General features: G+C 43.5%; 1 protein-coding gene across 2 annotated transcripts; it reads right to left on the bottom strand.

Annotated features, from left to right (window-relative positions):
- Positions 1 to 585: 585 nt before the first annotated feature.
- Positions 586 to 27,616, bottom strand: RHAG (Rh associated glycoprotein). 2 transcript variants are annotated; one of them, XM_084623658.1, is made up of 10 exons: positions 27,414 to 27,616; positions 16,840 to 17,023; positions 15,754 to 15,904; positions 14,488 to 14,635; positions 13,524 to 13,687; positions 11,096 to 11,233; positions 10,422 to 10,543; positions 6,425 to 6,507; positions 4,728 to 4,801; positions 586 to 2,451 (listed from the first exon to the last, which is right to left on the bottom strand). In XM_084623658.1, exons 1-10 carry the CDS (start codon positions 27,556 to 27,558, stop codon positions 2,374 to 2,376), a joined length of 1,287 nt encoding a protein of 428 aa, XP_084479784.1. In that variant the 5' UTR covers positions 27,559 to 27,616; the 3' UTR covers positions 586 to 2,373. The 2 variants fall into 2 exon arrangements, with proteins under 2 accessions (XP_084479784.1, XP_084479785.1); XM_084623659.1 differs by lacking the exon at positions 27,414 to 27,616 and adding an exon at positions 17,348 to 17,582.
- Between the last annotated feature and the right edge of the window lie 384 nt (positions 27,617 to 28,000).

Raw genomic sequence — 28,000 nt, 5'->3', positions numbered from 1 at the left:
AACTCAGTTTATCTGTGACAAGCGAATCCTGCCAAGACTATGCCAATTGTCACGCTGTCTGGAGTTCTCCTGAGTGGCTACCTCAGGGCAGACTGTCAGGAAACAGGGAAGACACCCCAAATTGGTGGTGTGTTCTATAAATTAGATTTCACCACGCCAGGGACAAATGTGATACTCCTGGATCACTATACCAGTCTTATCATGAAGTCACAGACAGTCCTCTTAGACTCTCCAGTCTGTCTTGTGACCCAGACAAACTAGATTTTGTGATAAAAAGATTACTTACACCAAAACTCACCACATTTAGATTGCTTCCAGTCCCAAGAAAAGAAAAGAGCCGGTAGGAAGCAAGCAGCTCCCAACCAAGATACAGACATTTGCAATAACTGCCAAAGATCATGCAAATCTTGGATTGGACTATTCAGTCACATGAGGCATTGCAAACCATCTACAGCATAGGACGCAATTCCCACCGTCTCTTGCAGATGAAAGGATGCCAACAAAAAGTCCCAAGAGACCAGTCACTTGCCCCAGATCAATTGGTACTCTAGATCTTACACCAAAGACAATGCCTGTAGCCAATCCTGTAATAAACGATCTAAAGTTTTATTAACTAGGAAAAAGAAATAAGAGCATTATTTACAGGTTAAAGCCAGTAAACACATACAAGCAAATGAGTTACCATCTAGATCCTAAGAGTGACAGAGTTGCAGTGATCTGTCAATTCAAAGTGTCTTTCAGGGTGGATCCAGGAGTATCCACAGTATGCATCCGATGAAGTGAGCTGTAGCTCACGAAAGCTTATGCTCAAATAAATTGGTTAGTCTCTAAGGTGCCACAAGTACTCCTTTTCTTTTTGCAAATACAGACTAACACGGCTGTTACTCTGAAACCTGAGATAAGCCCTGGGGATCTCCAGCTTCAGTTTGGTTTCTCTGGCCTGTGAGATTTCAAACGGCAAAACAGAGGAAAAATCTTCATGTCCAGTACTTTTATTTCCCTCTTCCAGCATTCAAAGGGATGGGACCAGTCCTTCTGCATGTACTTCTCCATGGGTGGATGGGGCATTTAACAAAGCTATTACCTTATAATGTCCCATTTAAATTTTGATAGCTCTCCTGGATGGGCTGGGGGAGGAGGAGAAATTCCCTTGCATGGGCTGACAAATTCAGAGCAAACATTTTCAAAGATACAAAGCAAAACTTGTATATTTTCTTATAGCATGGAATATAGACATTACAAGTGAGATTAAGGCATGCAGCAACTTAAAAGCATTTCATAGAGTCTAAACACTAAAAATATTCTTATATGACTACTACCTATTTTGAACAAAACTAACATACAGGTGAAATGATCTGGTCTCCAGCTATGAGTTTGTCCGTTCTTAGCTAATGCCTGAAGTCTTGGAAAGAGCTGGCACCTGCTCTGCCAGCATCACAACCTGATTATTGTACTGCTGCCTGGGATATCTCACTGTTACCCATTTTTCATACTTAGAATTAGCTATAAATACCCAATACTTTGATTCCTGTCACTTATCCAGTTTTTAATCCATGACAGGATTCATCTCTTGACCCAGAGTGAGGTAAGGAAGGTTTCATAGAATCATAGGACTGGTAGGGACCTCAAGAGGTCATCTAGTCCAGTCCCCTGCACCCATGGCAGGACTAAGTATTATCTAGACCATCCCCAACGGGTATTTGTCTAACCTGCTCTTAAAAATCTCCAATGATGGAGATTCCACAACCTCCCCAGGCAATTTATTCCAGGGCTTAACCACCCTGACAGATAGGAAGCTTTTCCTAATGTCCAACCTAAACCTCCTTGCTGCAATTTAAGGACATTGTAGTGAAAAACCTTTTGGAAATCTAAATAACCTACAGGAACTGATTCCCCTTCAGCCTCTAATTGATTATACCTAGTAGGTTAAAGGGTATGTTTTAAAGTCTTTTGTGACTCAGCATGTTCAATGTGTAAAAGGAAACATTCCTAAATCTTGCAGTCAAATATGGTACCAGGGTGAAGGGCACATTAGAAACACATAGATAGGAAATCTGTATGTTAAAACAACCTCAGTGATGATGGATGGTTAAAATACAAGGAATACTGCACATCAGTTAGCATCTTTCAGTTTAGATAAACAAATGTATGTCAAGGATCCTCAAATGTGTTTGCATTGTGTGTATCACATTTGTCAGTGATGACATATTCTAAATAAAGTTTGTTTGGGTTTTAAAAGGAATACAGCTATCTACACCTGCCTTTACATATTGAAAACAATGAGTGGTATGGATGATATTTAGATGTTGTCTCTTTGAATGAGAAACTGGAAACAGCACTGCTAGGACAGGAATTAATGATGGAGAATTAATCCTACATATCGATGTTGACTGTTCTGTGATCCCCATAGTCACCGAACTGGCCAGCAGGTCGTGTCTCTTCTGCTGGAACCTAGCATGAAAACCAGACAAGAGGTTAATGCCACATCATGACATTTGGCGATTCTTTCTTCTTATATCAATTGTCAAACATGCACAGTCTACTAAGGACTGCTGTGCTACCCAGAGTGATCACAGTTTGCGACGTTGCATCAGGCATCATGTACTGAAGTTCCCAGATCTGGCTCATGCATTTCATTATTAACAAGATGACCTAGCCTGCCATGTATGCCTGTACTAAAATCAGCAATTCTGAGTTATTTAATGCCTTTTTAAACTGGAACTGACTCAAAGCCATGCCAAAGGAAGTATTTTATAACATGTGCTATAACCATCTATATAGTGTAAAGATTCCATCTGTGATTTTCAAAAAAGCCTAATGGAGATTGGTGCCTAATTCCCATTGAACTTCAACAGGATTGGGTGTCAAACTCCTTTAAGATCCTATAAAAACACCAGGCTCTATTAGCATCATAGGCTAATTAGTGTCATGGTCTTACACAAGTAGATCCATTGACTCTAATGGGACTCTGGGGTGGTGAGGTGAGCAGGCCCGTATTTATTGTTAAAATACCGCTGAGTTTCTTTGTGAATCTTTCATCAACACTTCAAAACTTTTCCACTCCCTCTAACTGTTGGTGTTGTTAAATATTTATATTATGGACACACTTTTCTGGAACTTCTGCAATCTAAGTTGCATGACTTCCCCAAGATCAGACAGAATCAGTTGCAGAGCTTTCAACAGGACTGTCTGGACACTCACTCCAGATGCTATCCTTTTTGATCACAGCTGCCCCTTAGGCAGTAAGCTTCCCTGGGCCATTGGATCAACCAAGTTGCATTTCTAACACTGGAGTGGTTTATATTTCCCAGCGCATTACTACATTCTCCTCCTCTCACCAAGTAAAGAGCCATGATTCACATACAGTACAAACAGTTTAGGCCTGGTCTTAAAAGACAGACTGACCTAGCTACATCACTCAGGGGTGTAAAAAATTCACCCCCTGCATGTTGTAGTTAAGCCAGTGTAGCCCACGATATAGACATGGGTAGACTGATGGAAAAATTCTTCTGTCAACCTAGCCACTGCCACTCGGGGAGGTGGAGATGGGAAAACCCTGCCCGCTGATCTAAGAAATATCTACTTTGAGGTGCTACAGTGGCAGAGTTGCAGCAGGGGAGCTGTGCTGCTCTAGCGCCCATCGTGTAGACGTGCCTTTACTTCCCACAGAACTTACCTCACTTCCTTCCTCTGACATTGCACTTTATGGGCTTACACTAGCACACAACGTTCAGGTATTTCTCTCTTCTTCCAGCACATTTTTCATCTGCGTTTGCTGGTGCTCCCCTCTCCCCACAATATAACTTACTGGAGACTTTAGCTCTGACAAACGCTCATGACCAGAGCACGACAGGCTGAGGACAATGCCAGCTTCTAAGGGGCCAGAAGCTTCCTGATGCCTAACCCCTTCTCTCTGAAAGCCAACTGTAGTCTTTGGTGTACTCTTGACTTTGAAGAGCATGGTGGCTTTTGTTGTTTGTGAGATTACAGTGCCAAGAGGCCTTAACTGAGATCAAGGCCCCATCGTGCAAGGCGCTGTACAAACCCATAGTAAGAGTCTGTCCTTGCCCTGAAGCGCCTACCATCGAAATAGACCAGACAGAAAAAGTAAGTGACTTTCACATTATCCTCATTTTACAGAGGGGGAACTGGGGTCTATAGGCAGTTAATGACTTCCCCGGCATTACAAAGGTAGAGCCAGGAAGTGAACTGAGATCCGATGAGTCCTAGCAGAGTGCCTTTACTATGAGGCCTTCCTTGCACCTACACTGCAAAGCATGAGATTTTCATTCTGGCTCCCCTCTCCCCCGCAGCCCTGTCACCAAGGTTTCTCTTTATCATGTGAAAAAAAAAATGAGTTTGTTTTTTAAAACCATGAGCAATAACCATCTCCTGATGTCCAATGACAGTGGATTTCAAGAGCTGTTTTCTCTGCAGCCTGCTTATAGAGGGCCCATCTCTCTATTCCTCCTCCATGCACTTTCCCAACTGCAGCACCAAAAGTCTTGCGATTTTGGAGGCAGGCCTGAGAAATCCTAAACCTGAGATTAGGCAGGATTTTTGAAGCCTGGCTCCCATGTGTAAGTGACTCCCCAGTTTAACAAAGATTCAACGAGTCCTCCCTCTCCTACTAGGAAAACAGAATTGCCTTGTATTGTAATCTTCTAATAAAAGGCAACGAAAGCTGCATTTCCTGACGGTCTGATTACTCCGCGGTTATATCCTACCTCCCAGTAAACTGAGTCGTTGTAGCAGTTCTCATCAGGTGGTTGTCCCAAGAAAGGCAAATTTAGAACTAAACCTGAAGGAGAGAAAATACGGTGAACCACAATAGGCAAACCTGCCATAACAGATGCATAAGAGCTAGCCTTGGAGGGGGAATCATGGCCTTTGTCCTATGGCCCTATGTACCTCTCTGCTTTTGTACTTCCTGAGAGGTACTGACTTCCCTTCAGAAGCACCCAGCACCAAGGATCAGCCCATACAATATCAAGCCACTCAATAGTCTAGGCAGTGCAGGTTAACACTTTCCATTATAAAACCCTATTTTCAGTTGCTTATAGCTTTTCCAAACATCAACTGTTGGGATTGAACTTTTCCACACTGAGGGTCTTCCTCCGGCTGAATCTTTTTTGGAAAGTATCAAGCTAAAAGGGCTCAGCCATTTCCGAGAATAAGGTTAGGGAAAAATAAATTTTTTCCCTCCCCTGCACGTTAAAAAATTCTTACAGCTGTTTCATTGAGAAGTTCTCACCCTCCATGTTTCAGGGATTGACATTTGGCTTGCGGTTGCCCTGGTGTTAGGGATGTGCCTTTGGCTGTGCTTGTGAAAAATCGGCTGAAATTTGGTCAAATTCTAAGCCTTTGGGGAAAAAAATCAGTTTGCACATGTTCAGCAGAGGCTGGCAGTTAACTTCTCTGAAGAGTTCATATTTACTGAGCACGGTCCATCCCCATACAGTTCCTACCTGAGACTCAGGAATTCTAGGTTCAATTCCAGCTTCTGGGGAGAAGTGTTCACTAGTAACTACAGATCCTTCCGCCCCAGCCCTCCACCAGCCTGTCCTTGTCCATCTCTGCTTCTATTCCCCCTTATCACCCACCCCAGCTCCTGTCCTGACCCTCCCACTACTTCTCATACTTCCCACCCCATTGCAGGTGGAATGGGAAGTGTACTTCATTGATTAAGTCTATAAGTATAATTAATTAATTCTGCCATTTCCTAACTTCTGAGTGCTTCACTTTGTAACCTTAACCTTTTTTTTTTACAGCACAGGGTTTTGTTTTTGTTTTTAAAATAATATATACATAATAATATATACTGCCTGATTCTTGGATTCCCATGCAGGATTTCTTAAAAGTGTTGATGGTTTGGAGGGGATATGTTAAGTGTCTCCTATTGAGCACCCACAAATATACTGGAAAACAAACCAGAAGCTTTTATTACCATTCTACAATCAGATCCTTATGCCAACACAGATTCTCTGTGAGTGTCCAGCTACATGGTCAGACATTCCAAGGCTAAAACTATTTACCTAACCTATCTGATTTACACCCACTGACATATGGATAGATAGCTATTAAATTATTCACTGTTCCAAACTTTTATTTTACGGAAGTTTCCTTAATTATGGATAAAAAAATAACCCAACTGCTAAGTGACATATATCAAGGTCAACAGCTTCAATAAAACAAGAAGATTCCCAATGTAATCCTTGTTTCAAAATTCTTTATTCAAGGTTTAACAGTGGGCGAGGCTGTGCAGGAAGTCAGACTAGATAATCATAGTGGTCCGTTCTGGCCTTTAAATCTATCAATCTGTTTTTTGGTTGATATTGTTTGCACCACAAAGTGCTACCCAAGGATGTCTCTATAGTTTGCATCTTACTGACCTGCATTTGGGTGCTGTTTGCATCTTACTAACCTGCAAATGCTCCTCCTACCAGAGCTATCCCAATGGTACAACCCAGGGCAGCAGCCTGCATGGGAGCAGAAGGAGAAGTCTCCCTGAAAATGAGAAAAAGGCAAATGACAAAAGATTAAACTACCACCGAGTTTCCAGAGCTGGTATTCTGCTAGCTTATATGCATGTTTAATATCATCCCCCACTGGATGGGTGGAATTTTTAGGGAAGGTCATCTGCAGGAGATCTGTGCTTTCGTCACAAAAACTGAACCCATGTAAAATTTACTTCACTTCGGGTTTTGTTTCAAACTCAGAGCACGGCACAGACTAGTTGAGAGGTTTACTGAAGTTCCTCCATGCAAAAAGAGCAACCCTGTATTTTCATGTAAAGTTTCCATGAGAGAAAAAGGGAGCACAGTGTACAGTGCTGTCAAGTATTGTGATTTTATTGCAGTAGTAGGTTTTTTCAATTCAGGCCGCAGATCCTAGATTCAGGTGAATTCGTGAGAACCTCTTCTGTCATTAGAAAACAAAACTAAGGGCTTGTCTACACTTACGGGGGATCGACATGTGGTGATCGATGCACTGACAGTCGATTTAGCGGGTCTAATGAAGACCCACTAAATCGACAGCAGATTGCACTCCCGCCGACTCCTGTACTTCACCTGAATGAGAAGCACAAGGGGAATTGACAGGAGAGCATCTCCCATTGACATAGTGTAGTGTGGACCCCGCGGTAAGTAGATCTAAGTATGTCGACTTCAGCTACGTTGTTCATGAAGTTGTGTAACTTTGATTGATCTCCCCCCATAGTGTAAACAAGGCCTAAGGTTCTAGCTCTTGTGGGTGCAAAGAAAAGAATGAAAATGTGACCTAAGTGCACCCTAAAGGTTCAGAAACCAGAAGACAAATAAAAAGAAGGCCTCTTCCACAGTTTTTTAAAAATCTCACTATTTTAAAGCCAATCTCATGATTTGTGAGCATTCAGGATAAAACACAAAATAGCTGCCAGTGACTGCAGAGAGGAAAGCTTCTAGAGGTTTAAAGGTGTAGTATACAGAAAATCATATCAGTTACATAGCTCAACACACCACGCATTCAAGCAAGCCTAGGGCCCTTTTATGGTTCTGACATGTACCAGGGGGTTGACAGATTTACTTTGAATTGTTAGGTATGTTTGGCTTTGCAGGTGTGATTCCATTGAAAATGCCTAAGATATGACTGCAGAGGAAGAAGTGGCTTGTAGGACCCATTGGATTTTGCACAGCTCTGTGGTGTGCTAGTGAGGCTGTTCTTTTAGGTCACTGGCAGTGGCCTTTAGTTCTAGTGTCAAAGACCATGAATCTTATACCAGGTGTGTCATGCATGTGATTAGCTGTGATGTCTTTATGTAGAGAAGCTGCTAATTTGAGAAAGAACTCAAATGTGAAATTGTGGAACTATTAACTATGGTTTGTAACCTGTCCTTTAAATCAGCTTCTGTACCCAATGACTGGGAGATAGCTAATGTAACGCCAATATTTAAAAGGGCTCTAGAGGTGATCCCAGCAATTACAGACCAGTAAGTCTAACGTCAGTACCGGGCAAATTAGTTGAAACAATAGTAAAGAATAAAATTTTCAGACAAATAGAAGAACATAAATTGTTGGGCAAAAGTCAACATGGTTTCTGTAAAGGGAAATCATGTCTCACTAATAGATTAGAGTTCTCTGAAGGGGTCAACAAACATGTGGACAAGGGGATCCAGTGGACATAGTGTACTTAGATTTCAAGAAAGCCTTTGACAAGGTCCCTCACCAAAGGCTATTACATAAATTAAGTTGTCATGGGATAAGAGGGAAGATTCTTTCATGGATTGAGAACTGGTTAAAAGACAGGGAACAAAGGGTAGGAATAAATAGTAAATTTTCAGAATGGAGAGGGGTAACTAGTGGTGTTCCCCAAGGGTCAGTCCTAGGACCAATCCTATTCAACCTATTCATAAATGATCTGGAGAAAGGGGTAAACAGTGAGGTGGCAAAGTTGGCAGATGATACTAAACTGTTCAAAATAGTTAAGACCAAAGCAGACTGTGAAGAACTTCAAAAAGATCTTACAAAACTAAGTGACTGGGCAAGAAAATGGCAAATGAAATTTAATGTGGATAAATGTAAAGTAATGCACATTGGAAAAAATAATGCCAACGATACATACAATGTGATGGGGGCTAATTTAGCTACAACTAATCAGGAAAGAGATCTTGCAGTCATCATGGATAGTTCTCTGAAGACGTCCACACAGTGTGCAGCGGCAGTCAAAAAAGCAAATGGGATGTTAGGAATCATTAAAAAAGGGATAAAGAGTAAGACGGAGAATATCTTATTGCCCTTATGTAAATCCATGGTATGCCCACATCTTCAATACTGCATACAGATGTGGTCTCCTCATCTCAAAAAAGATATACTGGCATTAGAAAAGGTTCAGAGAAGGGCAACTAAAATGATTAGGGGTTTGGAATGGGTGCCCTATGAGGAGAGATTAAAGAGGCTAGGACTTTTCAGCTTGGAAAAGAGGAGACTAAGGGGGGATATGATAGAGGTCTATAAAATCATGAGTGGTGTGGAGAAAGTGAATAAGGAAAAGTTATTTACTTGTTCCCATAATAGAAGAACTAGGGGCCACCAAATGAAATTAATGGGCAGCAGGTTTAAAACAAATAAAAGGAAGTTCTTCTTCACATAGTGCACAGTCAACCTGTGGAACTCCTTGCCTGAGGAGGCTGTGAAGGCTAGGACTATAACGGAGTTTAAAAGAGAACTGGATAAATTCATGGAGGTTAAGTCCATTAATAGTTATTAGCCAGGATGGGTAAGGAATGGTGTCCCTAGCCTCTGTTTGTCAGAGGGTGGAGATGGATGGCAGGAGAGAGATCACTTGATCATTACCTGTTAGGTTCACTTCCTCTGGGGCACTTGGCATTGGCCACTGTCAGGAGACAGGATACTAGGCTGGATGGACCTTTGGTCTGACCCAGTATGGCCATTCTTATGTTCTTAATTTTGGACAAATTTGGGTATGGAAAAAATGTATTTACATTTGGGCACCCCCATAAGAATCACGTTTTAACCGCAAAATAGAGGCAGTATTTAAAAAAGTATGAAATCAAACCAGAGGGGCATCTTCTGAAAAGAAATAGTGTTTAGGGTGACCAGGTGTCCTGATTTTATAGGGACAGTCCTGACATTTGGGGCTTTTTCTTATATAGGCATCTATTACCCCCACCCCGTTCCGATTTATCACACTTGCTATCTGGTCACCCTATCAGTGTTCATGCTCCTTTCGTGTTCTCCTGTGCAAATTCTCTAACAAATGGGTTTTCTGGCAGGAATGTTCCTTGAAACAGAATTTTTTAAGTGATTGTTCAAAATAGTGACCAAAAATGTGCTTCATATTTTCAATCCAAAGGATTTGCACTAGAAACCTGATTCAAAAAGGCAAATAGATAACCCAGGATCACTGTCAATGAATGGACATGCACCTAAGAGGCAGAGGGAAGGCTGTGAATGCACATTTCCTGACTTTTTAGTACTTAACTTATGACCTTAAGTTTACAACAGGACAGTGCCTGATTCTCCTCTCATTTACACCAGGGTAAATCAGCAGTAACTGCATGGAAGTCTATGGAGTTAACTGGATGTAAAAAAGGTGTAAGTGAAGGGAATACCAGGCCCACAGGTTTTATATTTAATATAAATGGTATGAAATTTATTATATACAATTCTTATGAAGGGCTACATGAGAGGATTCAGTTTAGTCAGTCTGATCTCCACAGTAAAGTGGTGAAGGGGAATAAAGGCATTCTTGGGAATTGCCTTGGTTCATAGTTGAGTAATTCTAGATCCAATACTGCAACAAGGGATGCCATATAAAACATGTAAAGAAAACAAAGTAGAATGCAACTTCACTGAAGACGCCTCACTTCCACCTTTCCTTCCTTTCTTTCTTCCTTTCTTCCTTTCTTCCTTTCTTTCACTCACCCCAATTTGACGTGTGCCATAGCTGCAATGATGCTTGCAAGACCTCCCAGTAATCCAGGTAAACCATGTAAATTATGGACTCCACACGTGTCATGAATTTTCAGTTTAGAAAAAAAGAATGGCTAAAAGGAGAGAGAAATATACTTTCATGTCAGGGTATAGTCTACAGGTTTCACTGACCAGTTTTGCTAGGCAAATTAACTGGGGGAGAACACACAGTACTAAAATATGTTTCCAGGACTGTCCCTAGGGGGGTTCGAGGACCAGGACGGAAGTGATGATACTTCCGGGCCAGAAGTGAAATCACTTCTGGGACCAACCTTGCTGGGGGCAGATAGGGGAGGCGGCACCGCTGGGCTCCATGGGGTTGGGACCACACCATCTGCGCTCTCCCTCAGGTGGAAGGGGCGGGGATATGGTAGCCTCCCCCAACCAGCCGTTCGCCCACTGCCCATGCAGCACCAGCCTATTGCATTGGCCTGCATGGCCCCCCAAAGTGCAGGGCCCCAAGCGGTCTCCCCAGTTCGCCATCCCCTAGGGATGGCTCTGTATGTTTCATATGTCTAGTAAATCAGGAGTACCTCCAGTGAAATCAATGAAATTACAGTGCCGTGAAGCCAGCGTAAGAGAGATCAGAATCAGGTCCTGCATATTCTACGTTATTTTATACTTACAGTCAAGAACTTGAACCCGATGACAGAGATGAGACCAGCAATACTACCAATTAACATAGCACCAAGTGGGTAGATGCTCATGTCGGCACAGGAACCCACTGCTACTCCTCCTGCTAGGGTGGCATTTTGAATGTGAACCTGTGCAGGACATAAAACCCTGAAGAGTAAGATGACAGCTGGGAATGGAGGCCAGGTTTGTATGTGAATGACTAACAGCACAAGCCTCCTCTGTCTTCACACACGATATTTACATTGTAAAGTATTTATCAGTGAAACTTAAAAGTGCATCTCCAATACAGTGATGTCAGACTGAGGCAGTCAAGGAATGAATTAAGACCAGCAGAGGCCTGGTTTTGATTCTACAGCACAATCACTGCCCTGTAGGGTCCCCCTCTGTATACATATGTAGATTCATGGATGCACACTAAATCCATCTACTGGCATTAAGGGTAGGCTACATGGATAGTTAATTTGGCTGCTTAGTTTTCAAAGGCATTTCCTGTGCAGATTCCCAACCCAGCCAGCAGGCAGGACAGCTTTGAGGCAGGTCGTACTCTGATACCCTTTAAAGACATCCTCCCACTACAGGGAGCAGCAACAGTAGTTGGGAGACTAGCCAGGATCTGACTGTCTCGTTCCCATCTGTTAGGACATTGTAGGGGAGAAGAACATCCATTCCTCCAAGGTCAGCCCCACCAAAGCTACAAGGACAGCAGCAGGGACCACAACTCCTCATTCCAGTGTGGATCGAACCTGGCCACTCCCTCACCCCAGTGGTCAGCTTCAGGGAGGTGGGAGGAGGAGCCTTGCCCCCTTGAGCACCCTTTCCTCCCTCAGTAGCACTGGCCTAGGGCACTAGAGTGCCTAACATCAGCCAACTGAGGGGTTTTTTTGCTCTGGAAAGAGGCCAATTCAAACTATCACTTGAGGGAACACTTGAATAGGGTGGTGCAGAGCGGGCCTACGCCACAAATGGCCTCCCTGCCTCCGGGGCTGCTGTTGCTGGTGGTGGTATGTACCCCTAGAGGGCATGAGGAGGGACTGTCTTTGTTACTGACCCCAGTGTGGTCCTTGCTTTTCCCTCCCAGATGGCCCACCCCTGTAGCCAACCCCAGTTGGACCAACAGTTGGGTTTTAACCCTGGGTCTTCAGTACTACAGCTTGAGTCAATGGACTAACTCCTCTAGCAGGGAGCTGTAGCAGACACATAAATATCTATGGATCACAGCCACTAGAGTGGGAGGGGAAACATGCACAGAGCAGTGTGGGTTACACACAGTGATGAGCTCCCAAAATCTTAGCAACCGGTTCCCTCCTCACCCCACAAGGGGGTCATTGCCCACCCCCGCCCCCCGGGACTCCTGCCTCATCCAACCCACTCCCCTGGCTGCCCCAGAACCGGGCAGGAGGGTCTCGTGGGCCACCATAGTGGGTGCCCACCTCACCCCTAAGAGCCAGAGGGACCTGCAGGGGGGCAAGGTGGGGAGTCCCGGCGGTGCTTACCTGGGGCAGCTCCCAGGAAGCATCCGGCAGGTCCCTCTGGCTCCTAGGGGCAGGGGAGCATAGCTACGGGGGAAGCAGGAGGAGCAGCTGCTCCCCCCACTGATCACATCAAAAGGCACCGACTCCGTGGGTGCTCCGGGGCTGGAGCACCCACTGGGAAAATTTGGTGGAATCAGCTGTTCGGCAGGAAGCCTGGGAGGGCTGAGAAGCAGGCGGTGGCTTCCCGCTCAGGCCGAGGGTGGCGGAGGTGAGCTGGGACGGGGAGCGGTTCCCCTGCGCGACCCCCCCCGGATTACCTGCTGCAGCATGGGTGGCCCTCCTCACGCCCCCCCCACGCCTCCCGCCCCAGCTCACCTCCGCCTCCCTGGGCCTGAGCGGGAAGCCGCAGCCTGCTTCTCAGCCTGCCCCGGCTTCCTGCATGGGCGGGAGGCAGAGAAGCAGAGCGGGGCGGCGCGTTCAGGGGAGGAGGTGGAGCGGAGTTGAGCTGGGGCTGGGGGTGGGGTGGGGAGCTGCTAGTGGGTGCTCTGCACCCACCAAATTTTCGCCTTGGGTGCTCCAGGGCTGCAGTCGGCACCTAAGGCGCCACTTTTGGCCCATTAAATTTAGAAGCCCGTTTAGAACCGGTTGTCCCGCGCAGAACAACCGGTTCTAAAAGGGCTTCTAAATTTAACAACCGGTTCTAGCAAACCGGTGTGAACTGGCTCCAGCTCACCACTGGTTACACACACACACCTACACACACTCTACAATACAACCCTAAATTTTTTTGAACCATAAACCAGGGTCCTAATTTAGTCTGAGTTTGGAGCAAAGGCTCCAGCTAGCTCTTATATTTTCTGAACCAGCCCATTCATTGACAGTCCTCTGTCATTGTCACTCTGCGCTAGATTTAATGACAGACATGGGATTTTGACGTAACTCTTACCATATCCAACTTGCCTCTGTGTTCGACCAGGCTTGAGAGGGCAAAGGCTGTGAGTGTGCATGCAGCCATGGAAAAGTAAGTGTTAATGATCGTTCTCTGCTGGAGATCAGCGTGCGCCATGGCAGAGTTAAAACTGGGCCAAAACAGCCAGAGGAAAAGGGTACCTGCATGAATGCAAAAAAACATTAAATCTCAGGAGGGTTTTCAATGTTAATTACTACATTTAGCAGAACGAGCTCTCCAAGAGCAGGAGAATGGGGAAGAGCAATAAGAAAGGATTAGATGATTGGAAAAATGATGGACTATTACCCAGAAGCTTTTGACACTAGAGATGAAAGAGAAGACAAAAGAAACCCCCAGCCCATGTGAGCTCCATTACCTTCCTGTGAAGTGGACAGGAATTCAGGATGCTCAGGTGCTAGTTCTTCCAAAGACTCACTGTGATTCTGCAATGCTCAGTCACCCTGAACAGGATGTTACTCCCAAAGTAACTTCTAGGGAAACCCGCAGAGCAAGACTCCTCAACATGAATAAAGGTGGCAGAATCTGGCCTGTAACCTCTTTCTGTCTCAGTTTCTCTAGCTGTAAAATGAGCATAATACTAGTACTTACCTACTTAGCAGGATGTTAACTCATTAATTAGAGCTGGTTGATAGTTTTCCATTGAAACCTTTTTTGGGGGGGGAGGGGGGAGACACAGAAAATTGACTTTTTTCCCCTAAAGTAAATTTTTTGCAAAAAATGAACCATCACTGAAATTTTCTGTTTTTTTTTTTCAATGAAAAACCAAAACATTTTAGGTTGCATTGAAAACACATTTGCAGCAGAAGAAAAGCAGCATGCTGCAAGGAGGAAACAACAAATCTCTAATATAGCAACATTAGTATTTACAATGGATCAGATGCAGGAAGGAACAGCTGACCCATGCTCTCCATTCTTTTGACAGTACTCCTCTCTGACTCACCAATCATGGCAAACATGTCCGAGTGGTAGACTGACTCTTCATTTTTATGTCCCTCTTTCAGACCAGGACGATACAAGACTCGCGCTGCAGATAATCCAAAGTAGGCTCCAAAAGCATGGATAGTCATCGATGCTCCAGTATCAGTGGCCTGCAACAGGGAAAAAAATTGAAGTTCAGGCTACTATAGAATGACACAAGTAAAGATTAAAATTGGATCAGTAACTCTTACCCACCACTTAAACAAGGCACCTTTCTAGTGACCATCTTTAACAATGCTTCACGGTTCAGTTGTTTAACAGAGACTGATCCAAACATAAACTCTGGCTCCCAGTATCCCTAAAGCTTGGGAGGGGTAACACAATCCCAGACCCAAATTTCAAGTGGCTCCTCATTTACTAGTGAGTGAATCAAAACTCCAGATCAGAACACCCTCAGATTTTTCCAGGTTAGAAATCTGGGTTTGGATTGGAGTTCTGTGGCTCAAATGCATCCCTAGTTTATTCTAAATTACCTTATATATTGTAAACAGTGAGAATTATCTGCCAACTGTTAGCCAGGCAGTACAATGTTCTAGAGGAGATGCCGGGCAGATATATACAGACATGGGAGATACAAGAGGAAAAACAGTTTAGCGTCAGGGATGGATGACTCAAAGATTTCTTGTCTTGGGAGCAAAGTAAGGTCTGAACTAAAGACAATGAAAAGAAGTCAGGACATCTCCGGAGATCCAGATGAGCAAGTTTCATACTGGGCATGAGACTCTCTCTCAAAAAGTCGATGGTGCCATTATTTTCAAAACAGTTCTCTGGGCTCTCTGATGCAGAAAACCAGAATCATGCCTTTAGACCTAGAAGACAGCTGCTCTTCATTGTTCTTTGAAAGCCATTTGTCAATCATATACAAGATACTACTATCACCTTTTACCCAAAGGAGGGACGTCAGGAGAGGACTTTGAAGCATTCAGCAGTCACAAGTTATGCTGTAGCCAGGAGTCAGCAAAGAGAAAGATAGAGGAATTGGCAAGTGAGTTGAGGAACACAAAGTTGTGTCACACACACTGAAGCAGTATCTGAGTTTGAAGCTAAGCAATGAGATATCCGGAGAGGAGATGACAGGTGGAGACGTGAAGAAGAAGAAGGAGGGAGATTTGATTCACCCTATGACAGAGGAAATGAAAGGGAAATAGAATTCTCCACACACACAGATTTGCTATAACTAATGGAGATATTAGGAGCTTTTCCTTCTCAGTAAATGTATGTTTCCTACCCCTAGTACTTTCACAACAAGATGTTCGTTGCATGAAAAGATTGTGATCTCCAGAATGGTCATGATCAGCATCTGGACTGGACTTGTTTTCCCCAGGACAGCTCCAAACGAAATCAAGACGGTTGCTGTACTGAAGTCTGCATTTATCATACTGTATTTAAGAACATAAATAGAAACAAAAACCAGTTTAATATGACGAGAAATTAAATGGATCCCAAACTCGTATCAACACAATCCACAGAACACTCGAAGAGTGAGATATCAGATCTGCTAATTGTACATAAAAAACTCTTAGGACTGTTTCAAAGTATGGGGCCCTGTGCTGTGGGACAAATAGTGGGTCCCAAGGAAGGTTACATACATGCACAGACTGCATTCTTGCCAAGCAGGATGAAATCAAAGAAAAAGTCAGATGAAACAAGGCAATTGAGAACACACAAGAAAATTGTTATTATCTGATTTTATTAGTATTGCTGATGTTTCAAAAGGCAACTGTAAGATGAGTAACTCCCTTGTTCTGGGTAAGATTCTCCTCTTGGTTACATGGTGTAGCTCAGCTCTGAAATTCTACTCCCCCATATGTGCCTTCCTCCCATTATCATCAGAGATAGCTTTGCCTGGGTAGTGTTGGAAGGAGGTTAGTGATAACTGGTTACTGGAATGGAATAAAGGTATGTTGACTAGAGCTGGGTGAACAACTGATTTTGGGTTTGGCCAGGACAAAACTCAGAAAGCATATTTGGCTCCAAAAATATTTGGAATTTGTCAGCAAATCGGAAAAGGCAAATTTCAGAAAAGTGTCTTCCTTGTAACCATTGGTCTGATGGTTGGGGCACTTGTCTGGGATATGGAAGACAGAGGTTTGAATCCCAGCTCTGGATCAGGGACTTGAACACAAATCTCCTCCCTTCCTCAGTGAGTATCCTAACACCAGGCTTTGGGCTATTCCGGGGTGGGTAGCATTCAGTGTCTCTTCTTAAGACTGCTCCACGTACACACACACACACACGCCCCATTGTAGTCAGGGAATGTTTGGTGATAAATTAACTGGGAACACCATTGGGCCTGAGAGAGAGTTACACTTACCTTTTGATGCCAATATTAATTTTTTGTGCCTCCATGTGCCAAAATCCTTGCATCAGGGTACCCCATTGAAGACCAAGCGCAGCAATGAGCATGTTGATTCCGACACTGCTGAATCCATATTTCTTCAGGAAGGTCATCAAGAAACCAAACCCAACAAATATCATCACGTGGACATCCTGAAAGACTGAAAGGACCATGGGCCCATAAAGAGGAGGTATTTGGGGGAAAGGATAGGCAAGTCTTTTACTACCTAGCTGTTTGGCAGACAACTACACCACAATCAGTGCTGACAGCCAAGATATAAATAGCAAGAATGTTTGGGTGGCTTCTGTCTGAAAGGTGGGGAGATCTTTGTACTACAGTTAATGAAAATATTATTTTAAAAATGTTATTAAAAATTGCAACCTAAATTCATTATATTAATGTGGACATTTACCAATTAACAAACAAATTCCCCTCCCCCCCCCCCCAAAAAAAACCCTTCACTTTTCTACAGTGCCTTACATACCTCTCAAGGAGAGCTCTGTGCCCAAAAGATCTGGATCCATTTATGAATATGAACAACTTATGTTTCAATCTGAGTTGGACTTCCTAGTCAGAAAATTGCTAGGGAATAACTTATTCATTCAGTCTCCCCAACACTCGTCACATACAGGTGTCCAGCAAAAACAGGGACAGTGGACATTGTAAACGGAATACTTGGCTTGAAGATCCATTCTCCACGAGTATTATTTGCATACTTTCTATTAGAACTATCATCAAGACTGTATTACCACCTTGTGCCACAAGAGAGTGCAAAGTACATTCACTGAAATCTAAAGTCAAAGCCATTATATGGTGAAAAGCCTGCTTAGTGCCTGCAGATAAATGCATCAACTTTACATTGGCGAACAATGAAAATCAAACAATATTTATAAAAAACTTAGATGAGGTCCCTAATCAAAGTGTTCTATTTATTTTATATATACTGGCATATTATGGTCCTGATCCTGCATGGAATGCACACAGGCAGACCACCAGCACCTCCATGGAGCCCCATTGAAGTCAATGGGGCACAAGTGTTGACCTGCACTCTTCTCACCACAGGATGGGGGTCTATATGCAGATTATATGCAGAACCTTATCTTCAGACTGGACATTCTCAGATTTATTTGATCATATAGGATCCTCTCCTGACATCAATATGGGATCTCCCGCTCCCGCATCCCAGAACTGTTCCCCAAACCTCTCTGACAATCATGGTTGTGGTTACTATTTATTTTTAAGGGTTACACAATAATCTTAGATTTTCCACTTTGGGTTGTGATGTTGATTTACAGATGAATTTTTGACTGTGATTTAAAAAAACCTCTGAAACCTGTTCAAAAAACAAACAAACAAAAAAATGCTCATCTTGATTTGCTCACAAAAACATTTTCCTTCCTTATAAGAAGGCAAGTTGAAATGACCCTAGAGGGTATGACTGTGTATAGTATAAAGCATGTATAAAATTCACTATCACTGAATCATACTGTTATCTCAATGGAATATATTTATCCATTCTGTGTTTCACAGAACATCTGGAAATAAAGAACAGGTTCTCTGGGCATTCTCTCTGCTTGATAGGGTGGCTGAAGTGATGGTCTTGGATAGTATGAAAGAAGATCAAATACAGTTTCACACATAAAATGTCTCACCAAACTGAAATGGCAGAATTAACAAATACACATGGAACACAATGGAAAACACACAAACCCTAGAGAATGCTTTTCCTCTGAGGACTAGTGAGAAGTTGTTATTCTCTAAGCTGGCTGGCAGATTTAACTACGTGACTCCTATATATTTCAGTGGAAGTTGTGAGGTTAAATCCCCTAGAACTCAGCTTTGAAAATCTCAACCACAGGATCCAAATGCTTTACTTCATATGGAATAAGCACTTTTCTGTGGCCTCGGTGTGAATGAGCTGGTCATCAAGCCTATTTCTCCGGCTCATAATCCTTTTGAAGTCCCTCTCCCTTCAGCAGCACACTCTTAACCGCCTACAGGCAAAACATTAAGCTCATAAATTCATAGATTTTAAGGCCAGAATGGACCTTTATTATGATTACTGGTCTGACCTCCGCCCAACACAGGCCATAGAATTTCACCGAGTGCTTTCGCCAAACTATTCCAGTTGATTTCCATCTCCAGAACGTCCCATTACAAAGACAGAGCAGGCATCTTCCCTACTCTTTGCATATAGTTGGCTCTGCTTCTGCAGCTACAATTTCAGGCCCATTCTCCAGTGGAAACTTAGAATAGAATCATAGAATCATAGAATATCAGGGTTGGAAGGGACCCCAGAAGGTCATCTAGTCCAACCCCCTGCTCAAAGCAGGACCAATTCCCAGTTAAATCATCCCAGCCAGGGCTTTGTCAAGCCTGACCTTAAAAACCTCTAAGGAAGGAGATTCTACCACCTCCCTAGGTAACGCATTCCAGTGTTTCACCACCCTCTTAGTGAAAAAGTTTTTCCTAATATCCAATCTAAACCTCCCCCACTGCAACTTGAGACCATTACTCCTCGTTCTGTCATCTGCTGCCATTGAGAACAGTCTAGAGCCATCCTCTTCAGCTATTCATCCTATTCAGCTATTAATAGCTAAATAACAAGCCTAGAGGAACATTCCCCACTTGTTTATAGGAAATCTAGCAGCGGCCTCCAGATAGCCAGTATTAGTGTAAGCAGAGTCAGGATGAGCTCCACCCTGACATCTGGTGGTGAGGTGTGGCAAGTTGTGGAAAAGAACTTCAGGGGCTGATCTCATTTGCATAGGCACACCCACCCCACCTAGCATGAGCCCATAGCTGCCCAAATGGTCACTTTGGCTGCTGTGGGATCCCCAGTGTCTCTGTTATTGGGGCAGGAAGAATAAATTGTTATTACCCTGATTATGGGAACTGTGCTTGGAACTGTACTGGGCCTTTTGTTATGATGGAGGGACTCACCATCAACTAAGTAGCACTCTCTAGGCAAGGGTCATGGGTTCCAAAACTCTGTGAATTGAGAGAGGCTGGGGACAGGTATTTATACTTGGTGGTATGGGCCCCCTGGTGAGGGCCTTACATGCTAATTGCACTTCCTCCTCTCTCCACTGTGGAATATCAGAGCTAATGTTGATTCTATTAGGAGTCTAGTTACAGGCTGCTGAGCTGAATTCACTTTGGGCTAATGGTGCACCAACACTGAGGCTCCCCTACTACAAGCTGAAATCACAAAAGAGCTAAAAACTGACCAAGAGCTGAAATCACTGAGCGTTGTGTTACGTAGTGGGGGAGCCTGACGATATACGGTGGAGCAGTTTGTGGGACAGCTGGAGCGGCTTGTGGACCGGCTGGTGGAGCAGTTCATGGGACAGCGGGAGCTGCTTGTGGGACGCAGAGCAGTTTGTGGACTGGCTGGTGGAGCGAAGCGGAGCCCTATGGAGCTGTGGGGCAGTCAGCTTCAGATCATATAAGGTGCCCCTTACCGCTTCCCCTTCCCCCCCCATCTCCACCCAGGCTGGGAGGTAAAACTCTGCAGATAAACTTTCAAACTCTGGGGCTGCCCTGACCAGGGACAGAGACTTTTGGACCATTGGACTTTTGGCACTTTGGGTGATTTGGGGTTGCTGGACTCAAGAACCCAAGGGAAAGGACACGCCCCAATTTGCTTGGGGTGGGTTTTTGCTCATGGGTTGTGTTATGAATCCAGTTGGTGGTGTTTCCCCAACATAATGCCACATTGTTTCTCTCTGTTATTAAAAGGCGTTTTTGCTACACTCAGACTCCGTGCTTGCGAGAGGAGAAGTCGTGCCTCTTGGAGGCACCCTGCGGGGGTGGTATATATTTGTCCCAGGTCACTGGGTGGGGGCTTGAGCCGGTTTTGCAGTGTTATTGGAATGGAACCCCTAGATACTGAACCCGGCCCTTGTTGCTGCCAACTCTGATGGGCAGAAGGGTGACATTAGTAGTAAATTAAACACCTCACACAGCACCAGAGACATGCCTGATCTGATCTTAATCCCTAAGTTAAAATGACATTACTAGGATCTTTCAGAGCAAACTACCACGAGCAATAATTCTCCCCAGATTCAGGGGGTACAACAGCCCAGAAGGCCTCAGTCACAGATGGTCACTGACCTTTTCTTTTGAATGAAAGAGACAAAAGTAAGTTTATAGGTTCTGGATTCATGTCAGAATGATATGCCCAGATAATCAAATGAAGTGACAGTTCCTGTTTCCCCCTCATTTGGAGAAAAAGGGTCAAAATCAATAGGAAAAAAAAGTTTATAGCTGCTCTACAGATATTACTAATTATTATTATTATATTTTATTATTGTCGATTCTCCACCCCTGCAACCAACAGCTTGTGGGATCAGGGCCTGAAATTGTAAGCATAAAACAATGCACAAAGTTTATTAAGTGTTATGACCCTTGCAAAGCCATTCCATGAAATCTGTATAGAGGATAAATCTGTAAAAGCTCTACAAAAACATCCATCGTGGCTTTTATAGAGAAACAGCTTATTTGCTCTGCTTCCCCAGAAATGAATGTGAAGCTTCTCTATAAGTATTCGAACATTTTGCGATGCAGGTCTCCATTTCTTTTGGTCAAACTCACCGAGGGCGTAACAAGATAGAGTAGACTTAACCCTTGGTGGAACTCCCTTGACTTCAGTAGAGTTACATCCCACATGAATTTGACACACTGAAGTGGAAAGTTGCATCACAACATGACTGAATGCTTATTTTTTCTACTCGCAGTCAACCTAGCCATGTACATCCCTTGAGAAACAGCAAGGGCAGTAATCATGTCCCTCACAGAAACAGCCCTGAACAATATTTTTTCCCCTCCTGGCGGAGGTTATGGTTTGTTCTATCAGACTGTTACTTGCTACTGTTTGTAGTTAGTTGCTTAATTCAGCACAGAAACAAAACAAAGAAGTCTGTTTAATCTAAACAATCAATTATATTGCCTATAGCATCCCAGTACACCATGTCTTGAGAAAAGGATACTGGGGGGAGGGGGGGGAGGGGAGGAGGGGACGGACCAGATAACAGTTTTCAAATATGTTAAGGGCTGTTATAAAGAGGATGGTGAACAATTGTTTTCCATGTCTACTGAAGGTAGGAGAAGAAGTAATGGGCTTAACCTGCAGAAAAGGAGATTTAGATTAGATATTAGGAAAGCCTTCCAACAATAAATTCTGGAATAGACTTCCAAGGGAGGTTGTGAAACTCCTATCATTGGAGGTTTTTAAGAACAGGTTGGACAAACCCCTGTCAGGGATGATCTAAGTTTACTTGGTCCTGCCTCAGCACAAGGGGCTGGACTTGATGACCTTGCAAGGTCCTTTCAGCCCTACATTTCTGTCTATGCTAGAAAAAGCACTGCATTTTCTTGAGTGTTAATGAAAATGATGCTAAGCATGATCTAGGGCAGCGTTTCCCAAACTGTGTTCCGCGGAACACTGGTGTTCTGCACGATGTGAATAGGTGCTCTGTGAAAGAATTGTAATGAAAAAAAAAGGGTCTTTAAATTGTTTTTTAATTTTAAATTTGGCATATTTGAAGCGTAGTTTACAACTCTTTTGAATTACTGTAATTTAACATAAAATTCTTTTTCTGGCATTATTCCTAATATTAAGCGAATTTGTGATAGAAAAATGCAGAAACACCAATCCCATTTAATCCAAATTTGTATTTCTGTTTATAAAAATAGATTTTCCAAGTAAAAATCTAATTTGTTTGGTGTTTGTGTATATGTAAAAAACAGGTTTTTTTAAAGTAGAACACTGTTTTTAATTTTGACTCTTGCCCTTGATTTTTGTACTACTTTATACACGCTTTCCAGTTAGAAATTGTTAGTTCAAGTTATTTTAAATGTGTATTTTTGCTTTGTTTTATAAAATAAAATATATTTGAGCATAAATAATGCAATTTTTTATTTGAAAGCCAAACGACTACAAAATAATATCATAAGTGTTCCGTAATAGGCTAAAAAGTGTTCCGTGGCCAAAAAAGTTTGGGAAACGCTGATCTAGGGAAACATTTTCATAAGAGCCCAAGTACCATTTTCAAAACTGTCTTAGGCTCCCTGGTGCCTAAAGTCACATTGCCTTTTGTTGAGGCTCCTAAGTCTCTTTTGAAAATGGGATGTAGCTGTTTTTGAAAAAATTCCCCCGAGCCCTTAGTGTGGACAGGCACAATTATGTTTAAAAACACGTTAACTGGTTGGTGCTTATCCTAGGCCCTCCTAAAGGTTGACCATGACTAGCTGACACGTTTTAAGCATGTCTGGCCTTTTTTACACTAAGTTTAAAGCCGTATTTAAAATTTTGTCAATTCATAGATTTTAAGGCCAAAAGGAGCCAATATCATTGTCTAATCTGACCTCCTGCGTAGCATAGGCCAGAGAATCTCACCCAGAATCTGTCTCCAGCCCACAGCATCTTTCTGAGATACCTTGGAGAAAGACATCCTGTCTTGATTTGAAGATTCCAAGTGACGGTGATCCTACCACATCCTTGGGTAATTATTTCAGTGGTTAATTGCCCCCACTGTTAAAATGTATTCATTAAAACGTGTTAATGTTAAATAAGCACATTGACTACTAATTACATTAATCATTCAAAATTGTTAATTAAAATGTGTTTGAAACACTACCCATTTTCCTAGTGCAGACACGGCCATTGCAATGATTCGCAAGGTCTGTGAGATTCCGGGGCAGTCCCCACCTCAACACTGCCCTCCCTTGGTTCCTCCCCTTGGAGAGGTGTAAGAAACCCAGGGTCTGCATAATTTAAAACCAGATCGGGCTGGACCACTGTTTCATCAAGCCTCTGATAGGGGCCAACACCTCCCAAAAGTCAGTGGTGCTAAGCTGACCCACACCAGTCCATACTTCTGGACCATTTCTTTCATGTAGAACTTCATCTGGGGTATGTACAGGGCTCTGTACTGTTTTGGAGGGATACTAAAGGGCTTGGGAAATACAGAGCTTGTGAGCAGTATCTTGAGAAAGGCATGAGACAGGCAGGTGCTGTTCAAAGCCACCACACGCAACTCTGCCAGTGCAACCCAATGCTGATTTAGCAGTTCCACTGTTGAGTTGCTCTGCATGATTGTTGATCTCCGTGCAGGAAATGTGTCAGTCCCATAGGGATTCTCTGGGGTGTAAAATAAATAATAGTGACTTCAACTGAGACCAATGAGAGAACAGTGTTGCATAAATACTGGCATCAACACAGCCAAACAAATTTACACCTGCTGAGGATCTTCCCTAGAGCCTTTAAAGTAGAGTTAGGACCCTATACCAGTGGTTCTCAAACTAGGGGCGCTGCTTGATCAGGGAAAGCCCCTGGCAGGCCGGGCCGGTTTGTTTACCTGCTGCATCCGCAGGTTCGGCCAATCACGGCTCCCACTGGCCGTGGTTCACCGCTCCAGACCAATGTTCTGGCCACCCTTCCCGCAGCCCCCATTGGTCGGGCAGTGGAGCTGCGATTAACCGAACCTGTGGACGCGGCAGGTAAACAAACCGGACCGGCCCTGAACAAGTGGCGCCCCTAGTTTGAGAACCACTGCCCTATACTCTGCTCAACAGCATATAGAGGCCATGAAGGTGCTGCAAATAACTGGGGGAAAATTCCCCTATGCGGGGAAGCTGTATGTAGTTCTGTGCTTCCCCAATTCCAGCCCCCAGCCAAAGGGGTTCTGCTAGGAGCTGTAGGAAGAGTTTCTATAGCACTTAGCACTATGGGGACTTACACTTCTTATCCTTGCTTTCAACACCCTACGTCATGGGGCCTCTGCCAATGTCATGGGCCTGCTCTGCTTTCATGTCCTTCCTCTGCTTCTACATCCTCTCCGTGTCATCTAGGATGCCAGACTTGATAGCCCCTTTGTCCCCTCCTCCTTCTCTGCAAGCTCTTACGCTTGGAACACCATCCCAAAATCAATTAGACAAGTCTCCATCATCACCTCATTTCAATCACTTCTGAAATTCCACTTCTGCGGCATCACTTGCAGAAACGAGCATGTCTGTACTTTAATGTATAAAACCAAAAGCAACAGGAAAAAGGAATGTTTGAGCCAACCCAACCATACATGCTCCCTCAGTTTAGGTAATAAAGATGCATAATAACTTATTCTACCTCACATCCTCAGGCAGATCCAATGGGATTCCAGATAGGTGCAGCAGTTCACACTAGCAGATCTGATTAATATCTATATTAAACTAATCTAGAAGCCCTGAAGCATATCAAGGCCCCTTTGTGTTAGGTGCTGTACATATGTAGTGAGATTCTGCCCCTGCCCTGAAGAGTTTACAGTCTAAGTTTCAGGCCAGGTTCAACAAATACATTTAGCCAAAAAATATTGGTGGGGGAGGGAGAAGGGGCTAACTAATACTAACACAGCTCGTGTGTGAGCTCTGAGGCAGAAAATTATCTGCTTTGTGTTTTCTAGGTGCTACAAAAATTGATGACACTAATGATTAATGAGGACAATAATGATACTCCCTACGGTTCTAGCTGAAGGTAGGTTATTACATTTTTCCAACTTGACACACTCCCTCTGAGTTTGCAGAGGTGCTCTTCTTCTGCATTTTTCTCCTTCATAAGTAACAAGCTTCCTACGACCCAGGGCTTACAGGCTTTTCACACAATGCTCACTTGAAGTTCTGACCAATATAGTGTGCAAATCAGAAGCTACATTCCCTGGCCATTAGGCATATTGGAGAGGAAGCATGGAGTCAGGGGATCGGGGTTTTCACCCCAGCTCTGCAATTGCCTCGCTGTGTGACTTTGCATGAGTCACTTGCCCTCTCTCTGCTTCCACTTTTCTTTGTAAGGTGCTTTAGAGAGCCACAGAAGAAAGGAGCTAGGATAATGCTGAGTAGTCTTATAACTTGTAAGGAAAATCCATACAAGAGTTTTTACATAATATATTAAATCTGTGTGTACTATTACAATCCAATTATATAGTACAGTATATGAGCACACGTGTTACATGGTAGTATGTCTGATTCACCATGGCCTTGTACCTGTCATTTATACCTGTGCAAGGTAAGAGCTGAACAATATCAAATCAGAATGGTAACATTTAACCCGTGCTTTGCACGGGTATAAATGGCTACACAAAGAGCTGGGCAGTGGAGAATCAGGCCTAGGTTTGATCCTTGGCCCAAAGATCACTCTGGCAGTACAAAGGGACCATAAAGCTGCCTAGAATGGGTAGCTGGGGATTCCTGGCTCTACACTATCTCCTTCAGGCCTCCTTCTGTATGGCGCATGCCAGGGGCCTGCCAAGGAGAGGAAGTACGGCTGGCGCACTACTGAACTCTGGCAACCCCTGGTGGACATAACAGCATTTTTTGCATGAATTACCAGCCTATATAAAGTAGAGCAGCCTCAGAGCTGCCATAATTGACGGTAGGGTCCAAGCAAGGCTCTGGCAGCCCAGAGAATTGGGAGAGGACCCAGGTGGTATAACACCACCTTTTTCCACCCCTGGGTCCAGTACGGTTCAGGATTAGGTGCTTAGCTGCAGGTACTGAGATTTCAGGGGCCCCTTGAAGTCTATGGAAAGACTCTTAGACTTCAGTGCTCTTTGGATCAGGTCCCTGGTGCTTAGATATCAGTGATGGGTTCATTAAAAAACACTTGATATACATTTAGATAGGAGATGGGAGACTGAACTAGATGGGCCATTGCTCTGCTTGCTCTAGGATGGAAACTCCCGTATTTCTGTTTCAAGGAGAATACTCAGGGCAAAATTCTTCTCTCAATGTCTCTCCTGCATTGACTTCATTAGGGTTGCCCCAATGCAGCTGACTTTGACCCTCCAGGTTGGTCAATTCACATCTGAATAATGTACTGTTTTCCCGGCTCCCGCACAGGGAGAATGTACTATGTGAGCGTCATATTAGCGGCACATGACTAAGAAAGAGGAATCCATGAAAAGAGCCCATAGTTCTGCCCTGCCTGTAACAGTCACTGAAAGAGCACTTGAAACAATGCACCAAGAATGATGCCTTCTAACATTTACCACACTAAGGCCCTTTTAGTCGAAAATAAACAAAATGTTGAGATGGCAGTTTCAGAAAATAATATCTCAATTGATCTCAGCAAATCACACTATCCCCATTTATAAAGTGTCCTTGTGATTACTTCATTCCCAGGGATGGATCAGCTCTTCGTGAGAGGAGAAACAGAAGGCAACCAGCAATATTATTGTCCAGGCAAAAGAACCTCCCAAAACAGCTTCAAACTTTTACAGCGTAACAAACAAAAATGCATAAGGATCATATGTTATAACGTTCCCAAATACCACGATTCAGCAAGTGGGACCCTTTGAACTAGGGCTAGAATTCTGGTTAGTGGTAACTGCATACCCTGCCCAATCCCTGGGGCCGTTAGTTATAGAATAAACAGAACAGAAGGGTTGATAAGCAGCAATACAATTAATTTTAACACATGAGCCTGAATTCCTGCACAATGCTAGTGATCCCTCAAAGGTCTATTGCAACCTAAGCTTCTGCAAATCTTACCCTGCTATATAAACAATAATACTTACATGGATATAGAAATATATCCTTTGTGGTGGGCTGGGTGTTTTCATATCTTACAAATATCCCAAATAAAATGATAATTAACACCTCCAGAAAAATTGCCAGGATAGAGAATTTGAACCTCATGTTGGTAGCAAAGGCTGAAGGCATAGTGAGAGTGCGCAAGGCTGCAGGGGCTTGATAAAGAGAGAAGTTTGCTGTTTGCCTTCAATGGGGCTGGATGATACTGCCAAGAAGAGAGACTGGCCCAAGTGTCACACCCAGCAGGGGAGGGGAGTAATAGGGTTCAGTTAGTCGATTCCTATTCCACAGGCTGCTTCTGGGTATGAAATGTTATTTAATGCTAAAACAAGCCGGGTAACTTACATGTTTCATATAATTTATAGTGCAAAGTTTCTCCGCTAGTCCTTTTCTAGTAATAGATAATGTTGTCACTATGGTACTTTAAAAAAAAAAAAGGGAAAACAGCAGTTTGGAAATCTGGTGCACATAGCTATCAACTCCAAAATGCAGTAGTACTTAGTCATTTCACCAAGATATAAATTGCTCTCATTAAAAAAGGTGGGAAAAAAAACCCTTTATCTGGTATGAA

The sequence above is a fragment of the Lepidochelys olivacea genome (genome assembly GCF_965140295.1).
Source record: "Lepidochelys olivacea isolate rLepOli2 genome assembly, chromosome: 3".
Lineage (NCBI taxonomy): Eukaryota > Metazoa > Chordata > Testudines > Cheloniidae > Lepidochelys > Lepidochelys olivacea.
Note: the sequence above shows the minus strand (reverse complement) of the source record. Positions and strands in the feature narration are given on the sequence as shown.